This window comes from Astatotilapia calliptera, chromosome 13 (assembly GCF_964374335.1).
Source record: "Astatotilapia calliptera chromosome 13, fAstCal68.1, whole genome shotgun sequence".
NCBI classification, from domain to species: Eukaryota; Metazoa; Chordata; class Actinopteri; order Cichliformes; family Cichlidae; genus Astatotilapia; species Astatotilapia calliptera.
Genome location: NC_137434.1, coordinates 32,076,817 through 32,101,908, shown reverse-complemented (window position 1 = coordinate 32,101,908; position 25,092 = coordinate 32,076,817). Strand labels below are relative to the sequence as shown.

General features: G+C 48.0%; 2 protein-coding genes across 3 annotated transcripts; one reads left to right on the top strand and one right to left on the bottom strand.

Annotated features, from left to right (window-relative positions):
- Window positions 1–484: 484 nt before the first annotated feature.
- LOC113034681 (glutamate dehydrogenase, mitochondrial) lies at window positions 485–13,384 on the bottom strand. Its single transcript, XM_026189509.2, has 13 exons — window positions 12,783–13,384; window positions 9,378–9,458; window positions 9,225–9,280; window positions 7,811–7,874; window positions 7,526–7,620; window positions 5,998–6,177; window positions 4,560–4,697; window positions 4,285–4,422; window positions 3,516–3,596; window positions 3,284–3,407; window positions 3,112–3,203; window positions 2,968–3,030; window positions 485–2,182 (listed from the first exon to the last, which is right to left on the bottom strand). The coding sequence occupies exons 1-13, from the start codon at window positions 13,189–13,191 to the stop codon at window positions 2,063–2,065; spliced, it is 1,641 nt and encodes a 546-aa protein (XP_026045294.2). The 5' UTR covers window positions 13,192–13,384; the 3' UTR covers window positions 485–2,062.
- On the top strand, window positions 13,029–25,092 carry shld2 (shieldin complex subunit 2). 2 transcript variants are annotated; one of them, XM_026189508.2, is made up of 11 exons: window positions 13,029–13,162; window positions 18,656–18,823; window positions 19,114–19,862; window positions 20,484–20,634; window positions 20,979–21,086; window positions 21,160–21,354; window positions 21,503–21,649; window positions 21,960–22,169; window positions 22,319–22,562; window positions 22,682–22,797; window positions 24,779–25,092. In XM_026189508.2, exons 2-11 carry the CDS (start codon window positions 18,664–18,666, stop codon window positions 24,958–24,960), a joined length of 2,262 nt encoding a protein of 753 aa, XP_026045293.1. In that variant the 5' UTR covers window positions 13,029–13,162; window positions 18,656–18,663; the 3' UTR covers window positions 24,961–25,092. The 2 variants fall into 2 exon arrangements, with proteins under 2 accessions (XP_026045293.1, XP_080143752.1); XM_080287626.1 differs by having other exon boundaries at window positions 13,032–13,162; window positions 18,659–18,823.

Sequence of the window (25,092 nt, the reverse complement as noted above, 5' to 3'; positions counted from 1 at the left end):
GGTGGTCAGAGTGACTCATTCTTCCTCTTCTGCATCATAAAGTTGATTTGATTTTTATTGTTTGTGTTTATCAGCATGTAAACAAACAAACGTCTGTAACGAGCCAACATGTGCACACGAGCTCACTCCAGTGTGTGACGACCAGCTCTACACATCAAACACTTTGATAACATTGTTTTCATATTAACCTGCAGGTTTGCCTTACAGCACAGGGTCCATCCAGCTTTTCAAAATGATTTGGCAACATGCAAAAACAACTGGAAACAAAACAAACTTTAGAGATTTTATTTTGACACCAATACAAATGAAACTTTTTTTTTTTGCATTTTTTAAATGATCATTTTCCAACTCGACCTACGGCCAGATCGGACCCTGCACCTCTTTTGTTCTTAAATATAAATTGTATTTGCACTGAAACAAAACGCTGTTAGCTGGAGACTGAACAATAAAGCTTGATTTTAAAAAAACGAAACACATTCAGGCGTCACTTTGTTTGGATTTTATTTCTCTTTAACATAAAAACTCAGAGTCCACAGAAGGAACAAGTGTTTGACCCCGAGAGGCGAGGCTGCCAGGGGGCGCTGTGACGGCGAGGTCGCAGGGAACCGTCTGTGTTTGCATAGTTTGTAGTTTTCTTACAGCAGGTTTCTGATTTTTCAAACATTTCAAAGAAGAAGAAACAACTTTTGGTTGTGGTCATTATCAGAAAATAAAAACTAAAGCTGGAATGAAACAGACGTCCTGACTGAACGGCACTTTATCGGCGCAGCAGATTTCCCCTCATTTAACAAAAACAAACTTTTGTGAAACTTCAAATTTTTGAATAAATTTTGGTTTTTTTTTAAAGTGAAACAAACTTTCTGCAGCTAAAGATGAAATCTTCTAAATTAATCTACAGATTTCAAACAGTGAAAAATAAATATCGGCTCTTTGGTCGAGTTTTTCCTGACCTGAATGTTTTGGGTCTGGAGCTCCGGCGGCTGGACTGATGATAAGATGATGAAGTTTTCTCTGCTGTAAACGTCTGCATTCAACTGGATGTTTTTTAAAATTTCAGCGATGGCTGTAAACGAGTTATTGCTCTTAATAAAGTGACTGTGGGCAGAAGAACATTAAAGCGACAGTCCTGAGGCACGTGCGCACGGCGTCACAGTAGAAGAAGAAAAGCACGACACGGTCAGAAGTATGTGGACACCCACAACGAACTGATCTGGGATCAGTGTTTGCAGCAGCAGACGTTCCCTCCACGATACGAACCGGGCCCGTTAACGGAGCCTGAAGGAGGCGACCTACAGACCACTGTCACTCGTCCAAACAGAGTTCAGCCTCGTTTCAAGTTTTTAACCTTTCGAAAGATAGAAAAAGATTCATTTAATCCTGAAGTTATAATCTCTCACAGGTCTGATCTGTGTGTGATCTCTGTGACAGCACTGATCCAGCGTTCCCACAGAGCGCCGGCACTTTCCCCACAGTTACAGAAATGAGAAAAAGGAAATCATCTCAAGTGTGCCAACAGAAATGTCCCGCTGCACGTCTTCAGGTTTATTCAGTGATTGCACCTTTTTCTAATCATGCGTGTTAAACCGACACTTCAGCTCAGTTTGTTCATGATTCAACCCGAAAATATTAATAAAACAATAAAAATGAAAAAACAAATATTGTTTTTTCCTGAAGCTCGTTTTATGACTCGTCTACTCGAGGCTTTCGGGACCGCGACACTCCAGAGAAAGGAATCGTTTCATCTGAAAGGCTCCGCCCACATCATCTGTGGGGTGTCCACATACTTTTGGCCAGTGAGCTCAGATAATTTGTCATTTCTGTGCAGGAAGCAGCGATTCAGGTGAGCGACCGTGGTGTTAAAGCTGCCGACCGCAAGTTTCTTTGGTTTTTTAAAGTTTAAATTCAAAGAAGGACACAGACACGAGGAGGAGGAGGAGGAGGAGGAGGAGGAGGAGGAGGAGCGACTGCACCAAGACGAAGAATCCCAGAGAAATTCAAACACACGTGGAAACTAAACTCAGGTAGGACAGACAGACGGACGGACAGGTGGATGGAGGCGGGTCTATGTGATGATGAGGCCGGCCTCGCTGTAAACCTTGAACACCTTCTCGATGGCGTTGACGTACGCCGCCGTCCGCAGGTCCAAACCCAGGTCGTACTTGTTGGCGGTTCTCATGATTTGCTGCATCGGAGAAGAGACAGGAAGTGACTCAAACACGTTTGTTTCATGAAATCAAATATTACAGACTTTTATCAGCGAGCACGCGATGCATTGATTTATCATCCATGTGTTCATCAGGGTGAGGGGTAGATTTATTCTAATAACCCTGACACTGCGTTTAAACTGTGCTGTCTCGTGTCATAAACGATCCGTCAGGAGTTCCTGGCGATGTGCTCACTTCCTTTTCCCCCCTCGGTGGGAGGAAGCGTGTAGCCGCTAACGCTGTCACGTTCAGATTTCTTCAGAAGGAAGCACGGGAGGAATATCTGTCGTTCCAAAGATTTCATTTGCTTTGACAGTTGAAATGACAAAAGTTACAGCTTCTGTTTAACTTTTGTGTCACCGTAGAAACGAACCAACAAAATCAGGTCAGGGTCACGCCCTTCGGGGAGGTGTGGTCTCTGAGGGCGCCAACTATAATAAATAAAAATACACGTACATCTGCATTTATTCTGACGTACTCTTCATAACAGTCGGGTTATGATCCAGGTGTTTGCAGATGTGAGATGTGAAAGTTTAATGTAACCTTTGGGTCGTCTGATCACCCGCGTTAAACCAAAACTGGGATCAACGGATGAAGTCGCTCATCATCATCATCGTGTATATTTATCTCAGTTCCACATCGACTGTGACAATAACGATTCTCTGTCATCATCTGCGTTATCGCTTATTTTGAGTCATAAACTGGTCGCGGTGACGTTGTATGACTTTCCCTTCGTGCGGCGCTGCAGGTTTGGCGTGCTTACCCGGGCAGAGCGCTCCATGGTGTAGGCCAGACCCGAGTGAACGATGTCCTTCTCAGACGCTCCCTGAAACCACAGAGTGGAGCTTACACACCTGAGGAAGAGGAGGAGACAGTACTCGAGTACTACGAGTATGTGTGTACTCACGGCGATCCGAGCCTGGAACTCAGAGGTGGGGACGACGGGGACGGAGCCGCCGTGTTTGCCGAACTTCCTCTCCAGACTCTCCTGGACCGACACTGCAGGGAGACGAGAGCGTTACTGACAACAAAGATCAGAGCGTTGGTGGGAGGCTTCCTGAGTGGATGCTCAGACTCACTCAGCAGGTGATAGTTGGAGTCTCGCTCGTATTTGAAGGTGAGTCGCCCGTAACTGACGTGGTTCAGGTTCTTCAACCACTCGAAGTAGGAAACCGTCACACCGCCAGCGTTCAGGTACATGTCCTGACCCACGAGAGGAGAAGAGAGAGGGGATAACACAGACGTCTCGTTTACTTCAGTCTGAGACTAATTAACCTTTGACAAAGGTCACGAGCGTTTGCGTCCACTGACCGGGATCACCAGGATGTTTCTCTCCAGGAAGATCTGGTCAGCTTCAGGTGTAGTCGGCCCGTTGGCTCCCTCTGCGATGATCTGAAGGTACCACAGACTCCAGGTCAGTTTACTGATGGAAACCCACAAACGGTTTCCCAGGACGGACATTTTTAGCGCTATTTATTTAGATTACTTGAATTTATCTGAAATGTTTACGGCTTCCAGCCTCTGGACCGGCACTGTTCCTCATGTGTGCATGAGACACAGCGGTATACAGGGGTGCATGTGGAGTTCCTCCATCATTGGCCCACTGGATTTTAATATAACGTTCATCTCCAGCTTTAAGGATGTTTCCCAGCAGCTGTTCCCAAACAGTCAGAAAATCCAACAACGACTATTTTTAAATCAAAAGTCTTGTTTCCTCAACTTCTGTTTGTTTCTCTTTATAATTTTCTGCTTTTTGTACTTTTTAAAGGTTTTTATTTACTTTTATTTGTAGGTTTTATTTATGTAAAGCACTTTTTTCTCTTCACATCTGAGAACATTCACTCCTTTAAATTCATACATACGCAGTATATTTATAATCTACTAAACCTTGTTTTCTGTATAAGTTTGTGGGTTTCTTCCTTCTATGAATTCTGCTTCTTGCATGAAGGATTTTGTTTTCCTGCCAGTGCCGTTATTCCCGAGAGTCGGAATAATTTGTGACTAAAGACTGAATTAAATATTGCGTGCATGAGTTATCGTCGCACGTATACGTGATGAGCTGATCTGGTAACCGTGGCACCTTGGCCTTGATCTTGTGGGCGTTGCTTTTGGTCAGCTGTTTCTCACTGGCGGCGGGGATCAGGATGTCGCAGTCGGCCTCGAGGATGCTTCCTTCGTATGGCGTCGAGTCCGGGAAACCCACGATGGTCCCGTTGGCCTGGAAACGACAAACCGTTCAAACTGATGAAAACAGCAGCTGCTTCACACGAATCATAAAACAAACCAGCTGGACTGTTAGTACACTGCAGTGACACAGTACTGCCAGCAGGTGGCACACTGCTCCTGTGTACCCACCAGTTTGTAGTCCTCCAGCTCTTTGGGGTTGATGCCTTCGGGGTTCCAGATGCTTCCGTCCAATTCTCCGACTCCGACGCACCTCGCTCCAAAGCGGTGAAGGTAGCGCATGCTGTGAAGCCCCACGTTACCGAAGCCCTGCAGGCAGAGCAGAGGGCGCATTAACCCATGTGTCTGCTTCACTGTCAGAAATCACACAGCGTTCTCCTGAATAGGAAACTGCACACTTTTATGTAGAGTTATTAGAAGCCGGGTCAGCCATTTGGTGGACAGACACAGCACTGGTTTTAGACTGGGCACCAGCACGGTATGGGTAGAAAAAATAAGTAACTCAGATTCTGTGACAGTCTAAAGTGGCTGCATTACTGTGGCGAGGATCCAGACACTCATCCATCTCTATCCAAGTCATTCAGGCCCTTTGAGAGAAAATGTTCCAGTGTGTTCAACCAAAGTCAGTGCCAGAAGATAAAAACAGGAAACGCGCTCACAAAACTTCAGGGAAAAGCTGATAGCTTCAGTTTGCCCTCTGACCTCACTTGGTCCTGAGGCGGTGACGTAGAGGAGCACCACCTTCAGGGGTAAACCTGGAGGTGCGTCTGTAATCTCGACTGAAGTCCTCGGCGGTTGTTCTGTGACTTTAGTGGTTGAGTTTTCGCAGCAGCAGATGTTGTGGGCACGACGTCGCTGTATCTGCTCAGGTCTGTTTTCAGTCAGCGTCGTCTCCTCGTGGTCCTTCTGCGTCTTAGTCGCTGGATGATTTGCCTTTTGAAAAAACCCAAACATCATCAGCACAGAGGACGGGCGGAGCCTCCTCCCTGCTCTCCAGCAACACTTGTGCTGAACGTCATGAAGGGCATCCTGAGGTCTCTTTGTTGCGGTCGCCTGTTGATTAAATGAAAACATGCAGCTGGACATGAGTCACCTGAGGAGGGAAGGATGGAAGAAGTGACGAGGAGGAAGAAAAGTTTTTCTCATTTGTTCTTCATAACACACTGCTCTCACACTGTAAATAAAAGATGGACAGGGACAGCTGGAGATCCTGTTACTCCTCCTCGATGTCCCCGTCTGAGGTGCAGTTGCTGCAGTGTGATGTAAATTATCCACAGCCGAGTCAGTGTGGTCAGAGCAGGCAGCTACATGCACATCTGCACGTTGCCTCATGCTCGCCGTCTGATGATGAGAGTTACATCACTCGGACCCGAACGGATGAGGAAACGTCACTTAGGCTTAATCTGCTCATCATTTATAACATGAGCAACCCTTCTTCACATCGGCCCACTCCCGCTGACGTCCCTCAGCTCTTCTGTGAGAACTTTACACGGAGGTTTCGGGCTCGTGGTCATCGTGCTGCGTTCACTGTTCATCCTGCTTTTAAACGAAGTGTGAGAAACTCGTCAGAACGTTGCAGACGTTCTGTTGTGACGATGGCGGAGCATACCTGGATGACGAAGGTCTTGTCCTGGAACCCGGGGTACATCCCGAGCTGGCTCATGTATGACGCCTCGTTGATGAAGTTCTCGATGCCGTGGAAGACTCCCCGGCCGGTGGCGGAGATGCGGCCGTGAATTCCTCCCTGACTGATGGGCTTCCCGGTGACGCAGGCGTGGGCGTTGATGTCCTGAACATGGACGACACGCCGAGGTCAAAGACAAAAACAACAGCCTAATTCTGAAATAACACATGAAATGCTCTCGTGACCGTTTTTACAAATACATGTAGGAGTGGGTCGTATAAACGGTATACGGTAGAAACGATATAAATCTGGCCACCGGTAGAGATTTTGACTATACCGCTCTACCACGATAGCGCATGTTGATGGTGTCATCAAGCTGCGCCTGTTTCTGCTTGAAAGCATGGCAGCGGCTGCAGCAATAACATCTGCAAATTATGGCGGCGACAGTAAAAGCAAAGAGACGAAGCACTTTTGAAATATGGGGAAAGCCAAAAACTGCGCTTCCTTCACTTCCCTATCATTGATTCACTAATGTTGAATTCTCTCGCAGCTGCTCTGTTCCCATGCAGCAGTATATGAATGACTAACCTCGTATTGTGGATGGATTATCTCAGTTGTTCTCCTGACTGAAGTTTGGTCCGTTTACAGCATCCTGCCATGCGATTGCATTTGTCTCTAACCATCAGGAACCCTCACGTTAACTTTTATCGAATGGAAAAAAAGTTAGCTTCATCCTCCAGCTTCTCTGTGTTTATGCTAACATAGCTGTGTCGCTAGCGATCACGTAGCACATCATTATATAGCAGCTAGCCCAACTTCAGTAACCCTACAAACGTCACTGCTGTTTAGTTTCCTGTCTTCATTTATGTTGGAAGTGATAACAGAGCTGTACGCTTGAATTTTTCAGAAATCTCTCAGTCAGAACGTGCTATATCATGTTTAGGTAACTAGCGAGCTAACTCCCTGCTAACTTCTAACTCCGTTAAATGTAATACATTTTGTTTTCATGGATGCCTGGATGCTAAACTTCATTGTTACACCTGGTAAAGCAGCAACGCTGATCGTTTTATTAAAGATGAAAGAATTTAGACAGTTTTTAACTCTCAGTGTTCGTTTGACTTTGGGACCTGAATCTGACAGAGTTTAGGACCCAGATTACTCCGCGAGGCTCCTGACTACGGCAGCCGGCTTCGTAGCTTATCAAAGTCGGACTAAAACATTTTTGACAGTTTGCTGAGCGCCGTGTAGCACAGAAAATCTGTTCGAGGTCAGTAAGCACAACCAGAATTCATACATGAGGCACACTGTCGACTTTTGAGAAAATTAAAGGATTTTAAGTCCTTATAGTGTGGAAAATACGTTATACAGAAGAACAGACTATATCGTGATATATATCGTTACCGCACATGATTCAAATTATACCGCGATATGGATTTTAGGCCATATCGCCCAGCCCTAATGTGTAATCATATGCATTTGGACGTCACGTCTTTTTTGCTGGGTCAGTACTCACATTGTGTCCCATGACGGTGGCGAAGGTGTCGGCGATCCAGGACATCTCGCGCTCCCCGGTGCTCATATCCGGAGCAGGAACGTCGATGCCGGGCCCTGCAAGAGCGCATCGGTTCAGGGAGGACGCGAAGTGAAAATTAGCCCACGTCAGCTGACTCTGTCTGAACTTCCTGTCAGTAAGATTTAAGCCATTTGCAAGCCACTCTGCAGCCCACCTCCTGCTCTAAGAGCCGCACCACCTTCAGTGGAGCTGACAGGTGTGACATCGCTGTGTGACATCACTCACCGATGAAGCCCTTCTTGGCGAGCTCGATGGTAAACCTTCGGGTTATCTTCTCCAGCTCGTTGTCCTGAAAACACAATTTAAAAAAATACACATATTTTTATTTTGATGCATTTCACCTTTCAGCGGTGCTGGCTGGAGTACACACCCCAGTCTGACCCCCATTAAACACAGCAGGCACTTTTATAGGACAGCACGAGTGCACGCCCACATTTGTCTGGTCTGTGTCTGACGAGGGAAACCAAAGAGCAGCAACTGGGAACATGAAGGAAAGTCCCCACTACCACAAGCTACGTGTTGCAGTGTGATCAAAGGGAAATGCTTGGCGTGATTCTTGTGATCCTCCACTTTATTTTTCCATTGCGGCATTTTGTAGGCGGTCCCTGAGCGCTGTGGTCACGACGGGTTTGAGTGAAAATGAGCTCTCTGCGTTAATGACCCGAGGAAGCTTCTGCTGATGTTCTGATATGGTTCCTCACGGGTTTGTCATAATTGGTCGTCACCGCGAGTGGCAGTTTTAAACCAGACACAGGATCCGTGTCTCCAGGGGGGGTTAACCAGCAACCTTCAGGCGAACAACAGCATAAACCACGACATTAAGAGGCCCTCAGGCATCTCTGGAGTTTATTTCTTATGTAACCATGAAAGTGAAGCGATGCAAACATCCGTATGTTACAGTAAATATGGCGTCCTGTAACTGCGCTTTCATTTTTATTTAAACGATCATTCTGTCTTTACACAAAGGAGAAAACACGATAATCAAGCAAAACGAACTCGTGTGATTTTTCTTGTGGTATAAATCAAACGCAATCAAAGTCTGACCTAGCGCTCGGCAGGACAAGAACAGCTCTACTTTTAACATTTCATCATGTCTGTCCGTCCATTTCCTGTATTTCTCTCATATCAAGAGGTCAGAGGTCAGCAGTCCTCCCAGTTATGCTCGTGTCAGCTGATCGAAGTTTTCCAGCGGAGAAAGCAGCAAAGAGCGAAGGTCGAGCAAACATTTAGAGAGGGAGGGGGTGGCAGAGGGCCCTGACATCAATGTGGGGAGAAAGTCACGAGTCATCACGTTTCAGAGTGAATCCTGGCGTCTCTCTGCCAGCTGATGGCTCAGCGTTTCCGCTCAGGTCGGAACGTTTACTGTAAAACAGCAGGCAGCTGCTCCGGGTTCTCCATCTACAGCCGTGGAACCATTACAAACAACAAGCTGATGAGCGGGGCCGACTGCAGCATCGTGGGAAAGAACACTTGCACACTCGCGCTTCGTTCACTTACCCACAAGGCATTAGGTTTCCATGGCAACACAATCGCCCCAATAATCCTATTTCCAGTTTAGTTCGAGGCCGAGCGCTGATCAAGAAATAAAACCACAAGGATCACCGAGGAGGGCCGGCCGGCGTGGAAGCGTCGCACTTACCGAGTACTTCTTCGGGTTGATCTTCACGCCGGCTTTGGCTCCACCAAAAGGCACATCTGGAAACAAAGTCACTTTAGTTCACAAGACAACAAGCAGCAGATTCACTCAAACACAGCAGAGGGCGACGGGGTGCTGGGTTCAGTGTGTCCTCACCTACGACAGCACATTTGTAGGTCATCAGCGAGGCCAGAGCTTTCACCTCGTCCACAGACACCTCTGTGCTGTAACGGATACCTGCAACAGACACACGCCGTTATTTCACGAGACTTTCAATGGTTAAAGTTCACCATCTGTGCCAGCCCACCTGCACTACCTGCTTTGGCCACCAGGAGGCCTCTGCCCATATTTGGGTAACGTTCCGTCAATAATGGAAGTGTGTTTGAGCTTTAAGGTGGACGTGCAGCTATGTGAACATTTATAAAGGTGGCCTGAGCCGCTGAGGCGAGCGCTCAGAAAGTGGAGGGAGGTCAGCGTGGAAGTGGGCCAGCAGCTCTCACGCATCACTGCAAACACAGGCTGCAGGGACAAAATGGCTGCGCTCGGAGGCGAGTGGGAAGGAAAACAAAAACACATGGAGGCAGGTTGAAATGTGAAAGCAGCGGCGGGAGGAAGTGACAACATGATGGATGAGGAGACAAAAGCAGAGAAGGAAGACGGAGAAATGCAGAAGTGAGAAGGACGGCGTGGAGGAGGAAGCAGAGAAACTCGGTGTGACTCAGGGCGGGTGTGGCCACCTCGCCTCAGACACACGCTGCTTTATAGGAAAACCACCACACCCTCCACCTGCTCCACCACGTCTCTTTATTCGCACACAACACTGGATGTGATGAGTAAAAGCTGTAAGCTGGACTCGCTGAAGGACCTGCAGACACACAGCTGACGACACAGCAGCAGACAAGAGTCACGGGAAAGACCGCTGTGACCAAACCATCAGCACACCACAACTCCCAGTCTACTGAGTAAAACACGTCTGTGGCTCGTACAGCGCCTCTTCTTACCGTCAGCAAAGCTCTTTGGGACAAACAAATGCCAATAAATAGAAATAAAACCAACCCTCTGTCATCCCAGCAATCAACTCCAACTGCAGACTGTATATCAAAGATGGACAATGCCATCATAAAGGCCACTGTGGAGTGGAGTCACCAGCGAATGACGGGTGAACAGGAATAAAAAGCCTTTTGTGGCCTCTTAATGGAGCCCTGTATTCCCCCTCAATCACTGATGAGCAGGAGTCAATTACATATAAGATTAATAACCCAAAGCTCATATACAATGGGGCGATCGTGGCTCAAGAGTTGGCAGCTCGTCTTGTAATCGGAAGGTTGCCGGTTCGAGCCCCGGCTCGGACAGTCTCGCTCGTTGTGTCCTTGGGCAAGACACTTCACCTAACGCCTACTGGTGATGGTCAGAGGGGCCGATGGTGCGATATGGCAGCCTCGCTTCTGTCAGTCTGCCCCAGGGCAGCTGTGGCTACACCTGTAGCTGCCTCCACCAGTGTGTGGATGTGAGAGCGAATGAATAGAGGCATTGTGAAGCACTTTGAGGGGTCCCGAAAAGCGCTATATAAATGCAATCCATCATTATTATTATTACAAATATCATTAATGCAATAATACTAATGACATCAGGTTAAACAGTCTGTGAGGAGCGTTTGCAGCATCTTGTTGAATCGAGAAGACTTGAATATTAGCAAGATGTGCATAATAAAGTGTCCGGAGACTGTATGTTCATCACGTCCATCATGTGAGTGAATTTGAAACATTATAAGTTTAACTGATTAAATTGTGTGCCGAAGCAGCAGACGTGAATAAATCCTCAGTAATTAATCTGACCGGCTCTGTGATTTCAGAGCGAAGCAGCATCATGTGATCGTTCAGGTTCCTGCGAGTCTTCGGGGAGCTGCGGGAACTCTGAGGACAGTTAAAGGTGGAGGGGTCCATGACGACAGCTGAGGCGGGTGTGAAAAAGCTCTGAGCTGATTGGACAGCTCAGGTCTCTGTTTGTTTGGTGGTTCAGGTCACATGAACGCATTAAACAGGCTCTCTGTGTTCTCATAAACCGTCTAACTACAATCTACCTGAGGGGAACATTTCCTAATAATCGCTTCCCTCCTTTCTATGAACTTCTGTCCAAGCTCCGCCCCCCTGGAGGCCGCTGACGGCTTGCGGTCGTTTACTCAGCTGGATTTTTTCCAGGAAACCTTCACTGGGCGGCTCGAGGCTCAAACTGGCACCAATTTGTCAGCAGAAACATGAGCCGAGTAAACCTGTAATAGCAGGAAAAGCTCAGGTCTGTGTGTGACCGGAGCCAGCAGGCACGGCCTCACAGTGGAAACCCCAGTAAAACCAGCGTTTCCACTGTGAGGCTGGGGTGTGAGCTCAGAGCAGGACAGTTTCTGTCCAGCACACAGGAGGAAACTGGTCATCAGAGACAGTGTGTGGGTGGATTAAGGTGCAGCTCAGGCAATAACCTGACACCCCGTCAGCGTCATGAGCTGACATGTTAAAGAGTGAGTGCGGCTCAGGCTGAGTTGTGTCACAGCAAGTCTGCATTCAAAGTCACTCAAAGCAGCTTCGAATCCTCTGCTGCACCATCGTATCTGTTCAAGTCTCCAAACGTGGTCTTTCGTGCTCCGAATAAACCGAGCATTTCGTTCACGACACCTCCACCTGTCGGACCACTGTGACCCCCGTCTCCACATGTACTGCAGAGTCTGAACCTCGGACCAAACAGAGTGATGGCACAGAGCTCAGAACAAAAACACGGCGCCCTGAGCTCGAACCGGACTGACAACATTCCTGCCTCAGGCGGAAACGTCAGCACCAGGAGACAACGCTCCTTTCAGCATGTACATACACGTCACACACACAGATCCTGTCCAGCAGCTTTTGCAGTCAGAACTGTGATCTGCAGCAGGCAGTGGACCCGCTACAGGCCAGAACAGAAGCCTCCAGCAGGGTGCGGGGCCACATCCCACAGGGGTCATGGCTCAGCAAGCCCCAGACACGCACACACATGCAGCATTCACGCCTCACTCTCGCCCACCCCAGCTCTTATACTACAGCTCTTTTACAGTGCAATATTTGCATTATTGTTCATTGCCGTTTGCTTGACGTCGTTATTGGTTTAACCGAGCTATCTTTGAACCTTTACCTCAACCGTCTGATGTTATTAAAGCTGTGTTTCAGGTTCACACAGGAAATCCCTGCTTTGGGGATGAATGCACATTAATTAGTGAGAGGAGAGTAAAATCCTAAAGTGGCTGTCTCACTGGACGAAAGCTTCCTCGGGCTGGTGTGAATAACATTTCCTGCACATCTGATTTTAGTTTCTTTGCGCATGCACAATGTGGTTTTAGTTGGTTAAAAGACGGGAGTCTAGTTTTAAATCACAGTAAAAGCACAAAAATCTAGTCTGTCTGAATCAGGCTGCTTTCAAACCCTTTACATTCATTTTTCATGTGGGTTCAAATCGTGTCACGCCGGCTCTGCGCGAACGTCGCTTCACGTTGTTCAGTGAAACTTTTTTCAGCGGTGCTAACAGGCGCGGGAGACTCACCTCCCTTGCAGGGCGTCCGGTGCTGGCTGTGCTGAGCCCGGTAGCCCTCGATCACCTCCCACTCCCCGCTGTCTCTCTTGATGGGGAAGCTGACGCTCAGGACGTGGTTGCACGGCTTGATGATCCGCAGGATCCCGCGGACCCGGCTCCTCTTCTGCTCGGCAGTCTCTCGAGTCTTCAGGTCTTCCACCAGCTTGTCCTCCACGATAGCGGCGCCCTTATCGAAGAAGCCCTCTACCATAGTGAAGAAGTTCGGGTCGTCGGCCGGATCTACGGCCTGGCTGTAGCCGCGGTGCCGCAGCAGGGACGCGGACGCCGGCAGAACAGAGTCAGCAGCGGCGGCGGGGTACCCCGAGGCCAGGACGCCGCCCGCTCCCCGGGTGAGTAGCTCTCCGAAGTACCGGTACATTTTCACGGTTTGTAGAAGTTCGCTGTCCCAGGGAGGTGAGACGAGACCGCGGGGAAGACGAGGAAATGGAGCCGCGTAAACACAGAGCTGTACCGCAGCAGCGGCTCCTCCTTCCCGCCGCCCCTTCCTGTCAAGCTACACCGCCGCGTGCGGCGCCGGGCAAGACGTGCGGCTCAATTTCATACACAAAAACCCGCACGAGACTGTAACGGCAGCACCGGGGAGGCACGTAGCTTAGCTTATCGTTAGCTTTTGGCAACACCCGGAAAAGTCGTTAAAACTGAACAACTTATTAAATAAAGTGCAGAGAAGCACACGGAGAGGACCAAATACCGCTCTAAAACGGAAGCATCCACCCAAAAATGGACATTTTGATGGTATTTAACACGTTTAGAGTTAATGTGTGGCGGTTTAAGCTAGCATCGCCACAGTTTTGCATATCCGGTCGTCTGGACTCAACTTTCCAAATAAAAGCCCAACGTTCACTGCAGATTTTCAGCCATTTTCTCCTGATACAGTGGTCCCTCGTTTATCGCGGGTGTTACGTTCCAAAAATAACCCGCGAAGTAGCCAACTTTATTTTTTAAAATTATTATAGGTGTTTTAAGGCTGTAAAACCCCTCACTACAAGCTTTGTACACTTTTCTCAGATACACGTGAACTTTTTCACACTTTGTCCTCTTGTTTAAACACTCAAACTTCAAAACTTCATAGAAAAAAAGTCCAGTATTATAGAATGAAACCAAAGGCACCCGCGGTTGCCTTTGAGGGTGCAAAACGACATTGTTTGTGTTTGTTGGGGAGAAAACTTAAAAACACACAGTCCAGCACTTCAGAGTTACACTGTAGGATCGAAGATTTATATACATTTGACAAGCTGAACGCATTGTGTACTGTACAGGAGACAGGGATTGATTGACAGTGGTCTACAGTCGATCAGGACGCAGAACACAATGCGCTGTAAAAAACAAAAACAAACAAAAAACCCAGCATGCAAACTTGCACAAAAAACGTATGTGAAAGTGCAGAAGTACGAGCAGTACATTCAGTCCAGCGCTCCCCAACATAGGGGTCAGGCTCCTGCTAAAGGTCGCCAGCTAAATCTGTTGGGTCGTCACACTTTTTCTGTTCAGATTTTCTGACCTTTCTGCAGCTCACAGACACTTCTTTGAAAACAAGTCCAGAGTAGAAATGTCTGCGTTTTACTCTAACTTCAGTTTGAGCATCGATTTAAAAAATATCGAAGAGAAATTAAAGCAAAATCCACAGAACCAAAACGGTGAAAAGTGAAAGTGATGGATGTTTGCATGTGGCCAACAGGTCACTCACGAACTTTTTGTTCACGAGCTCAGGTTTGACCGTGTCTACACGCTCACTTGCGCAATTGTGCGCTCTGCTGAGAAGGTGATTGGCTGCAGACTCCCATCTTTGCAGGACCTGTACACCTCCAGGACATTGCGGCGTGCAGCTCGGATCTCAGCTGACCCTTCTCACCCTGGACACAGTCTGTTTGACCTGCTCCCCTCAGGCAGGAGGCTCCGGTCCATTCGCACCAGAACCTCTCGCCATAAGAACAGTTTCTTCCCCTCTGCTGTCGGACACATGAACAATAACCGTATGACTGTTCCCACCACTAACACATGACCCTACGCTGTGTCACTGCATCATTCTATGTTTGGCACTGATCACCACCTGCACTCATGTATATATCATGTATATATCTATCCACTTAGCACTTTTAATTCTTATTCTTATTTTTATTTTCATGTCTATTTAAGCTTAATTTATGACAGTATGTTTGCACTGAAGCACCGCAGCAATTTCCTAATGTTGTAAACCCGCTCAACATTTGGCAATAAAACCCTTTCTGATTCTGATTCTGACTTTACACTGTTCTTACTTCTTTAGTGATGCGCTGATGTCAGCATGTCACAGACTTATTCATACAGCTGGCCAATCAGGAAACAGTGGGGTGTAGGGAGGCGGACCTGAAGTAGACGGGCGCTAACACATTTAGAAAGGGCTGAATATCACAAAGACTGTACATAAAAGACGGACTCCTATTTTTAAAGCATTTTACACTCCATTTGTGTCCTGTTGTTGATGTTTTTATTTGTTCTTTTGCTACCATGATATTGTCCATAGCAACACTAACTTCATAGCTGATGTTGTGCTCAGGGGAAGTTTTTTTTTTTTTTTAAATAAACTTTATTTAACAAACAATGAGTATATACAACATACGAATGGATGAAGTATACAAAACAACAGAACATGAACACACAAAGCCAGGGGTAAAAGAAAAAAGTAACAATTATAAGAATACACGCAAAAATTCACATACATATCACCATGAAACCCAAGACTGTGTAAACACAACATTTACACGATAAGTAAATATTGTCAGTGCAGATTCCTCAGTTTACAAAAACATTGTCTGAAGATGATTTTACAGTGTTAGGGACAAACCCCAGCACTCAGATGCTATCAGCCAATCAGATACTGGCTCATCATATATTTGTTCCCTCATTTTTCTACTGCTGGTTAGGATGTAATGTATGGCGTTATTTTAGTGCCTCTATTCTGAGCACACACTTCTGAGCACTAGTGCAAACATGTGATGTCTTGATACATCGAGCAGATATTTGAAGTTTGCACAGCACCATTCTCACCTGAAAATATCTTAAAAGTTTGGGTCTCGCAACTGTCTCGTTTGGGTTTTGGACGAATTGCATTCTGGGATATTTGCCTGGGTTTGGCTACAGTAGCTAGCGAGCTGATTGGAGACCAAAACAGCCAATCAGAATTTTTGCATCCAAGTCTGTGTGTCTCGTGTGAGAATGCGAAATGCAACGAACACGATGATGCTTAGACTATGTTGCCCCCTGCTGGACATCAGAGAGAATGCAGGTTTAAACCACTCAGAAGGTCAGAGAGGGAGCACGCTCAGCTTTGCTTTCACTCGCTGAAAGAGCAGGCTTACAGTACCTGAGTGACCTGGAGGGAGGACGGGGAGAACCTCTATGGAGAGATCGAGGTCCGGAGCGAGAAATGGTGGAAGCTTCAGTCAAAGGTGGACATGGAAGACGCTTTGATGGAAATGCTGTTTGAAGAGTTTGCTCCACGACTCATCCATGATTTCTAAAGAAAACGCTGCAGCTGGAGGTCAGACAGAGGAGCGTTAAGAATGACGTCCCAACGTTTTAAAGGTTAGAAGTGGAACCTCACAGGACAAAGTGTCTCAGGCGCTTTACAGTGGGCTGAGCAATGAGGTCAAACAGCTGGAGGAGTTGGACGTTCAAATCCAGGAGCAGCACAGATCTCTGAGCGCAGGAGGAAGGAGAAACATGAGCGAAAAGATGATCGACGAGATCTCCAAGAAGCTCAGTGTCCAGCTGCAGGGTGAAACCCCAGAAGAAGAAACGCTGGAGGACCAAAACGAAGTGCAGGAACATCAGTCACTGAAGGACGAAGAGAACACCGATACCTGCTCCCAGGAAGTTTGGAAATACCGTGTGATGAAGAGGAGATTGTACGAGCTCCGAGTGATGCGATCCTACGGGAGGAGCGTGAGTCTGCAGGTAAACCAGACACAGGAAGAGACGCCAGCAGGCCGCTGCCAGGAAAATGCTGTCGGCCATGTTTGGCTTCAACTGCTAACTGAGCAAATAAAAAAGAACGTCATTAAAAATGGCTTTATTATGAAAGTGCATTTCCTGTCTGTGTTTTCTCCAGTTCCAGGCCAGAGTGAAATTCTAGGATTTGAATTGGATGTTGCTGATTGGCAGGTATCTGCAGTCTGAGCACTTCACCGTTTTCTGTTGTGTGAATCAGAAAATGAACGTGAAGTCGTTACGGTTACTCGGTGTGGAGGAGTGGCTGAGGCGTCAGGTGCTGCAGGTGCTGAGGTGTGCTCACCTTTGACCCCAATGCTAAAACAGAAGCTGTCGGCCTGGATTCAAAGTGATTTTAGTGCTTTTGAAGGCTGCGGGTCTAAAACGTGTCTGCGCCTCTGTAAACCCTCACCGATGGGCGACCCTCCCCCGGCGTCTCGCGCTCTGATTGGTGGAGCTGCTGGAGGGCTGTTTACGGCCCTGTTATCGTTCCCAGCTGTGAAACACATCATCAGTCTTCACTTCTGCGTTTCTGCTCGGTCATTGTTGTGTAACTTGTTATTGAGTTTGGCTGAGAGATGTTTCACTTCTAACGAAGCTTTGGATTCTCTGACGTCTGAAAAGCGCAGACGTCCTGGCTTCCTGTCAGAGTCCAGACTTTCTGCAGGTCTCAGAAGATAAAAATCTTTGGTCTCACAGTCTGAGACTCACAGATGGGTCATTTAATCAATATTTTGTTGGTAAAACCTATTTATTATTATTTACTTTTTTGTGCTGGGCTTCTGTCTGCATTAAGCTGATTTAGCTCCAGAATAAAGTGCATCATTTTACGTTTTCTTTAGATTAAGAGAATTAAACATTTTTATCATTAAATATCTTCTTTTAGCCCAAATAAATACTGACTTCATGAGAGAGGAACACTGGTGACAGCTAGTTTTCAGAATTGTAAGTATTTAAAGGACTTTTTAAGGAAAAACAGTTAATCCCATTAGTTTGCAGGAACACTGGACCAGGTGACCACAGGACTGTTGTTCATGCTGACGCACGTTTCCTTTTTTCAGCCCTGTTTTGAAGGAAATGCACCAAATTTTCTGACCATCCAAGTATAAGGCAAGGCAAGTTTATTTGTATAGCACAATTCAACAACAAGGTGATTCAAAGTGCTTTACAGAGACATTAGAAACAAGAACAAATAAAAAGCATGATTTAAAATTGATTAAAACAAGCAAATAAACTAACTAACTAATTAACAAACAAACAAACAAACAAACAACAGTATATAAGATCAAAACAGATAAAATCAGTAGTTAAATGTAAGTTTTGAAATTTAAGCTTAAAAGTGCAGATTTGGTGCTTTATTCAAATGCAGCTGAGAACAGGTGAGTCTTCAACCTGGATTTAAATAAACTGAGTGTTTCAGCTGATCTGAGGCTTTCTGGGAGTTTGTTCCAGATATAAGGAGCATAAAAGCTGAATGCAGCTTCTCCGTGTCTGGTTCTGACTCTGGGAACTGATAAAAGACCGGATCCAGATGACCTGAGGGATCTGGAAGGTTCATACTGGGTCAGGAGGTCATTGATGTATTTTGGTCCTAAACCATTCAGAGCTTTAACTGAATGCTTTTTATTTTTCAGAATCAGAATCAGAATACTTTATTGATCCCTGGGGGAAATTATTTTTTGTTACAGTGCTCCATTTTAAACCATTTTTCACAGTCATTTTACGAGTGGAGCTCTTATTTTGAAAGGCTCTGTGCAGCAGCAGCTGATGATTAATCAGTCACTTGTGAAAAAGCATCCATGCATGGATTTAGAGTGAAGTGGTTAAACTTCCGTACGTGTCCGCCTCTCCAGCAGGGAGCATGTGTGACCAGAGAAAGATCCACGTCTTCCTCGGGGCTCCTCCGCCCGCCTGCAGCCCAGCCTCAGAGCCTGGCGCCGGGTTAGAGGAAGACGATCGTGCTCCTGCTCGCTGGAGACACCTGGAGCTCACCTGGAGGGACGGGCAGCTCAGACCTGCAGGTGAGACGTTCAGGGACCAAACAGGGGGGAGGAGCACTCACTGCTGCTTTGGTCTTTTTATTAACTGAATTACTGAGCTGTAAATGTGCAGGCAGCCACAGGCCATGGCTGTCTGGAAAACGAGTCTCTGTGAGGACGTCTTTGTGTCTCTTTATGGGCTGCAGGTAACTTCAGTTTTAAAACTCACCTGTTAGATTTAGTGATCAGGATCCCTCAGGAGGCAGAATCGTGAACGCTTCTCTGAACGTCAGACTAAGAAAAATAATCCAGGACATTTGTAAATTTTTCAGGTGATCCTGGAAATGAGACAGGAGAGGCGAGTACACACCATGATCCGACAATCGCTGAAGGCGATTGGACAGAAAACAGAGTCGGACAGGAAGGAGAGACAGGGAGTCTGAAGGAGGATCTGCGGCCTGAGAAGAAGTTTCAGGAGTCAGACGCTGGACGGGACGATCAGCCATCAGCTTCGGTTCACGAGTACCTGGACCGCTGTTTCCCTGCCGCTCAACCAGATCATCGAAAACCTGAACAACCGCCAGCTGCCGCACCTCTTTCCTCCCAGACTCATTACCTCACCACCTGGACTCTGAGCCAGGCGTTAATCCTGAGACGCAGTGTCCAATCAGCATCCAGCCTAGAGAAAACCCCGCCCAAACACACCCAAACGCCTCCCTCCGTCTCGTCCAGCACCCCAGAGCTCTTCAGCCCAGCGATGCCATCACCTGCAGCCTCTGCCGAGCTCTTCAGTCACCCCTGTCTGACCCCGAGAGTGGAGGAAGGCGGTGTTGTCCTTGAGGCCACCACCGATGGGGTCCTCTGTTCTCAAGAGTCCACAACTAACGCCGAGTCCCCCGCCGTGTCCCCCGCCGTGTCCCCCAGCAGCAAAAAAGCCAGAATCTCCCCACAGTCACCTGACAGAGGTGCCAACACCAGACTCCACAGTCCCACCACACTCCTGGCCCGATGTGACAGACCAGGGGTGCGGTACTCAGTTCTGGTGGCGGTGGTTCACCCCTGTCACCTGAAGGAAGTCAAGGTGAGTCCAGGTGTGTTTCCAGGTAACACCAGTTTGTACCACAGCGTGCTACAGTGGGATAACGCCTTTCTAACCATGTTTGGTTAGAAAGAAATGAAATAATAAACACCTGGATAAAGAAATAAATTCTAATCATGAGCATGAGATGTTTTACTTCCTCTGATATGAGCTGTGAGAAAGGCAAAATATTTAACCTTAGTGACCAGTTTAGGACAACCTCTGGAAAGCAGTGATGCTCTGGACTGGCCAGTAACTGGTGACAGCAGTATTTAACAAAAGTGTGGGGGCAGAAAAGGCCCTAAACAAGCCCCATCAGGGTAGGGACCAGAAACATGAAGGAGGATGTCATATAAAGAAAAGAAAGCAAGATCGAGCCCTGCAGAGCCGGGCGGTGACTGTTGGGCTCATCAGTGACGACTGCTGAAAGACGGCCTGGTCGAGCGTAAAGGGCAGTGTCATCAGCATACAGGTGAACAGACGTGAGCTCGAGCCCTGAGCTACACCTTTACTGATAGAGGGGGGCTGAGCTTAGACTAAACTGGAGCTCTAATCACACTCTATCCATCTACTGGTGAAATATTTCAAAAGCTGAATTCACGAATGTTTGTTTAATGTCTACAGGTGAAGTCGGGGCCGTCGGCGGGCGCCTCTGTGCCTTTAGCGTCTATTGTAGTGACAGACCAATCTGGCGTTGAGATGAAGGTGGTGCTATGGCGGCGGGCTGCGTTCTGGGCGTTGACTGTCGGTCCTGGAGACGTTCTGCTCATCACAGGTACACAAACACAGCTGACTGGTTTAGTTTGAACACGATGCTCTGTGTCAGGGATGGATGAAGAAAAGACGTCAAAACAGACCTGGAGGCAGAAAGAGAAACTCTCTCAGTTACTGTTCGCAGCGTCGTATCAGGAGGGATCCATGTTTCTCTGGATCACTGAAGAAAACAGGTCTTCCTCCCACCTCGGCTTCATTTTTGAGGCTTGGCAGCTTTGTCCATCTTTAATTTACAGTCTGCAACTTTTCTTCATAAATGGGCGGGGCTGTCACCTTCAGATGGTCGCCGCCCTGCCATGAGGTGAGTTGTGTCCACGTGCGTAAGCTCTCTGTGTGTTTTGTCAGCGCTGCAGGTGAACGAGGACAGGTGGAGAGGGGAGACTGTGCTGCAGTCAACCTTCAGCAGCAAACTGCTCAACGTGGGACAGATCACTTCCTCCTCTTCACCACCAGGTAAGCCGAGCCTTCGTCCAATCACGTGCCTCCAAAGCTGACCTGCTTCAGTTACCTCTCTCTCTCTCTGTAGTTTCCCAGCAGGTTAATGCTCGCTCTCTCAGGTGTCTGTGCAGCTTTCTCCGAGAGCGGCGCCCCCTCTTGGTGTCTCTGCCACGTCGCCCCCCTCAAGACCTGAACCGCCTCCCCTACGCCACGCTGAGGTCACTGAGGGCAAACGCACTGGTTCACGCCCTGCTGCGAGTCACGCATACACACATCAGCCCAGGTGAGTCCTACCTTTACCTGTGCTGCTCTAATTGAAGGTCTGAGTGTTTCAGCATTTGAAATGCTGTCAGCAGTCGAGTCGAGTCAGTGATGTAGATTATTTAAGTCGGCTGAACTGTTCGCTGCACGCTTCCTTCCCTGTTTTTCAGAGTGGCGTGCTGAGGCGGAGTCTCGCAGCAGGTCGGCGATTCAGCTGAATGCTGTCCTGACTGTGGAGCAGCCAGAGGACCAGCAGGGGGCGGTGTTACTGTGGGGAGCAGCTGTGGACTGGCTGCCTCGCTTCAGCAGAGACAAAGGTACGCTCTGGAACAAAGGCTGTACGTCAAAGATGGACACAGCTGTCGCCAGACCCCACTGTGGGGTGAAATCTCACTTTCACTCTAGTGTCTGTGGGACGGTACGAGTACTGCAGCACAGCTGGTGAGAGGAAGTTCAAATGGATTCCTTAGAAATGGACACAAGGAGAAAAGCTGTGTTGATACAATGCTTAGGAGGATGTCTGACGTCCTGGTACCACCAAACTAAGAAACTGTCACTTTAGATTCTAGCTTTACTTTAAGAGTTTGTTGCTGTGAATCACACCGACAGTAAATCCTGCCTCCTCAGGGGCTGTTTGGGACTTCCGTGTCCTCCTGGTAAGGGAGGGTCTGACCTCTGACCTTCCAGAGCTGCACTCCACCCCCTGGAGCACCGTTCAGCCCGTGGACCCGACTGACCGCCGAGTGCAGGACTTCCACCGGACACGACGGTGCCAGAAAGGAAACAGCAGCACTCCGGAGCTGGACTTGGACACGCTGCTGTCCCAGAAGTACAGCGGTGAGTGAAACTACGAAAACTCGCCTGAAACGTCCACAGCAGCTTTATCGCCACGTTTAAGGAGCAGCGGAGCTCCTCAGGGTTCCATTCATGGTCCTGTTCGTTTTTATTTTTACATTTTTAAAAGGTTCTCTTCTCCGCTCCATCAGGTGATGTGGAGCTCAGAGTCCAGGTCATCACGTTCTGCTTTCAGGATGCACCGGCTTCCCAGAATGCACCTCAGCCCGTCCTGGACTGCTCCACGTCACTGGAAGGCATCATGGTGGCGCTGAGCGGTGACATCACTTACACCGGCTGCGGGCGCTGCTCTGCAGAGCTCGACACAGACGCCAACGACATCTACAGGCCGTGTTACCCCTGCCTGCCCCACACCGCTGTACGCCGCTACTACAGGTACTGATGACATCATCGGATGATTAACGGTTTTCTTTCTTTTAGTTTTAAATATAAAAAATAACAAGTTTCAGAGCCTCACAGATAAAAACACCAGCATGTGTTGGTGTGTTTTTCAGACCAGGTGTGCTGACAGTGAGTGGGCGGGGCTCCATCCAGGTGTGTGTTCAGGTACCTCCTGATCCTCTGCAGAAGATCCTCAAGGCTCCGCCTGATAAACTCCATCGTAGCTCAGGTGAGACTGTCGTTCAAAGAGTGACGCTTTATTCCAAGCAGGCATGTGGCAGCACAGGCGTGACCCACAAGCTGCCGCCACAGCTGGGTCGGTGTCCAGCCACAGCTGGGTCGGTGTCCAGCCACAGCTGGGTCGGTGTCCAGCCACAGAGCCCGACCTCCTCATCGGTTTCTCTGGTCTGCTGCTGTCTGCAGCTCCGATGCAGAGTGATGGAACATCTCCGACTGGCCGAAGGAGCTCAGCTTGCTCAGGAATCTGCTCTGTGCTGCTTTTCCAGCTCAGCCGGAGCTCAATGTGGATGGCGAGGTTATCACACTCCTCCACCACATCCACCTCACATCCTCCAATTTCACCATCTCTCTGGTCAAAGCAGATGAAGCACAAAAACATCCACTAGTAATCAGCCCTCCTTCTCCTGCCCATCACTAGCACACCCAGAGTGTGTCTGCTGGTGTGTCTCACTGATGTCGCCTTCCTCACTGTTGATCACTTCCTCTGACAGGTGAACTGAGGCCTGTGCTAATACAGTACATGTAAATCTCACTGAGCAGTTGTCTCACCTGGCTCAGCCCTGCAAAGGTGATGTCAGTCCAACCGTCTGAGGGCAGGAGGAGCTGCAGTTACAGAAACTGTCCAGCAGAGGGAGTCGCTGCTTTGCAAACCTGCTGCACAGGAAACCTGCTGGAAAATAATGAATATGCAGGACAGTCAGAGGATGCTGATTCAGCTGAACATCCTGGCTTCTTAGAAGTCATTTAATCATTGTAATGACACAGTGTTGGTGAAAAATATGGATTTACTGTCACCTGCATTCCTGAAACAAGTGCACAGATGTAAATGTGTGAAACAGCCTGAAGTTCGCAGAACGTGTTTGCAGATCTTAATGAGTGGCTGTGCTTCCATGAATGAATCCAACACGGACTGACTGCTGGTTCCTGTCAGCGAGACGATTATAAAAGGAAAACAAACGGTCAGTCGTGGAACATGTCAAAGCTTCGGGAGTTCCAAGTCTCTAAAACGGGAAATGCACAAGAAGACCAATCCAAACCAGCGGGATAGAAACGGAGCTCGCAGTGGGTATAGAGGAGCCATGGAGGACCATGGGTGGATGCATGGATGAATCGGGGTCTGGCAAACCGATTGTTAAAGCTCTTCCTCAGAGTCTGGCGCTCAGATCGAACATTTCAAGTGGAAAGGGAATAAAATGGTGACGAGGCTCCATCCTCCATCTTTTCCATGGTGGAACCAACTTCATCGTTATAAAAGCTCAGAGAGCTGCACCGGGATGCTTTCTTTGGTGATTACATCATCGTTAGTCATGCAAATTCTATTTTTGAGGTGTGTTTGATGAAGCCAGGCTGTTAAAATAGTTTGGTAATAATAATAATACATTTTATTTATGGCCTCCTTGAAGACCCTCAAGGTCACCTTACAATAATATATTAGCAGTAAAATAAAATATAGCAACATAAAATGTAAACATAAACAGTGTTGTTGGTTTGGTTCAAAGAAAGAAAGCTGAGTGAGCATCCTTCCTGTAACTGTGCTGTCACGTGTCCACGTCCCACGGCCGGCTGAACGCGCACACAGACTCACTGAGGCCCTAAAGGCAGCGCGAGGTAGAAAATGTCTGTAACCCAAAATGTAGTTTATATCGCCTGTTTCCTCTTTCTGCACTTGTTGTGCAGTTTGCTCGTGTCTGTGGTAACTGCACTTTTTGGGTTACAGTACACTGAGTAGCAGAATGATCAGTCAGAGGGAGGAGTCACAGGAGGGAGGAGTCAGAGGAGGACTCATACAGAAGAGTCACAAGGAGGAATCAGAGGGAGTCAGAAGAGGAGTTACACAAGGAGTCAGAGGGAGGAGTCAGAGGGAGGAGTCAGAGGGGAGGAGTTACACAAGGAGTTCTTGGTTTCAGATCCTTCCTGGTGTGATTCTCGGCGCCTCTGCTCATCTTGTCTGCATCTGTTTTGTTCCTCAGCTCCGGGGTCGGAGGTGAAACACATCCAGGTGGCAGCAGAGAGGATCCACACCCTCCTCTCCCTCCCGAGGAAGACCTTCATCGCCACCATCAGAAGCAACTTCCTGTGCGATGAGAACAGCATCCCCATCAGTCAGGACTTCACACTGCTGGACCTTCAGTTCCTCCCTGAACCCCGCTGACCTCACAGTGACTGCAGACCTGATGGCAGCTTTGGGATCTGTGGGTCCTGAGGACACGTGTGACATAAGTAAAGAACAGGGCGGGGCTTATCAGAGGTCATAGGTCAATAAAAACTCATTTTCAATGCTTCA

Excerpts from the sequence above, each read along its gene's own strand:
- LOC113034681 (XM_026189509.2), bottom strand. The coding sequence starts at position 13,191 with ATGTACCGGTACTTCGGAGAGCTACTCACCCGGGGAGCGGGCGGCGTC. Across the intron at positions 4,698-5,997 it reads ACAAGACCTTCGTCATCCAG|GGCTTCGGTAACGTGGGGCT; the intron begins GTATGCTCCGCC and ends CTCTGCCTGCAG. Across the intron at positions 3,408-3,515 it reads GAAACATCCTGGTGATCCCG|GACATGTACCTGAACGCTGG; the intron begins GTCAGTGGACGC and ends CTCGTGGGTCAG.
- shld2 (XM_026189508.2), top strand. The coding sequence starts at position 18,664 with ATGTGTGACCAGAGAAAGATCCACGTCTTCCTCGGGGCTCCTCCGCCC. Across the intron at positions 21,355-21,502 it reads GCATACACACATCAGCCCAG|AGTGGCGTGCTGAGGCGGAG; the intron begins GTGAGTCCTACC and ends CCTGTTTTTCAG. Across the intron at positions 22,798-24,778 it reads TAAACTCCATCGTAGCTCAG|CTCCGGGGTCGGAGGTGAAA; the intron begins GTGAGACTGTCG and ends TTTGTTCCTCAG.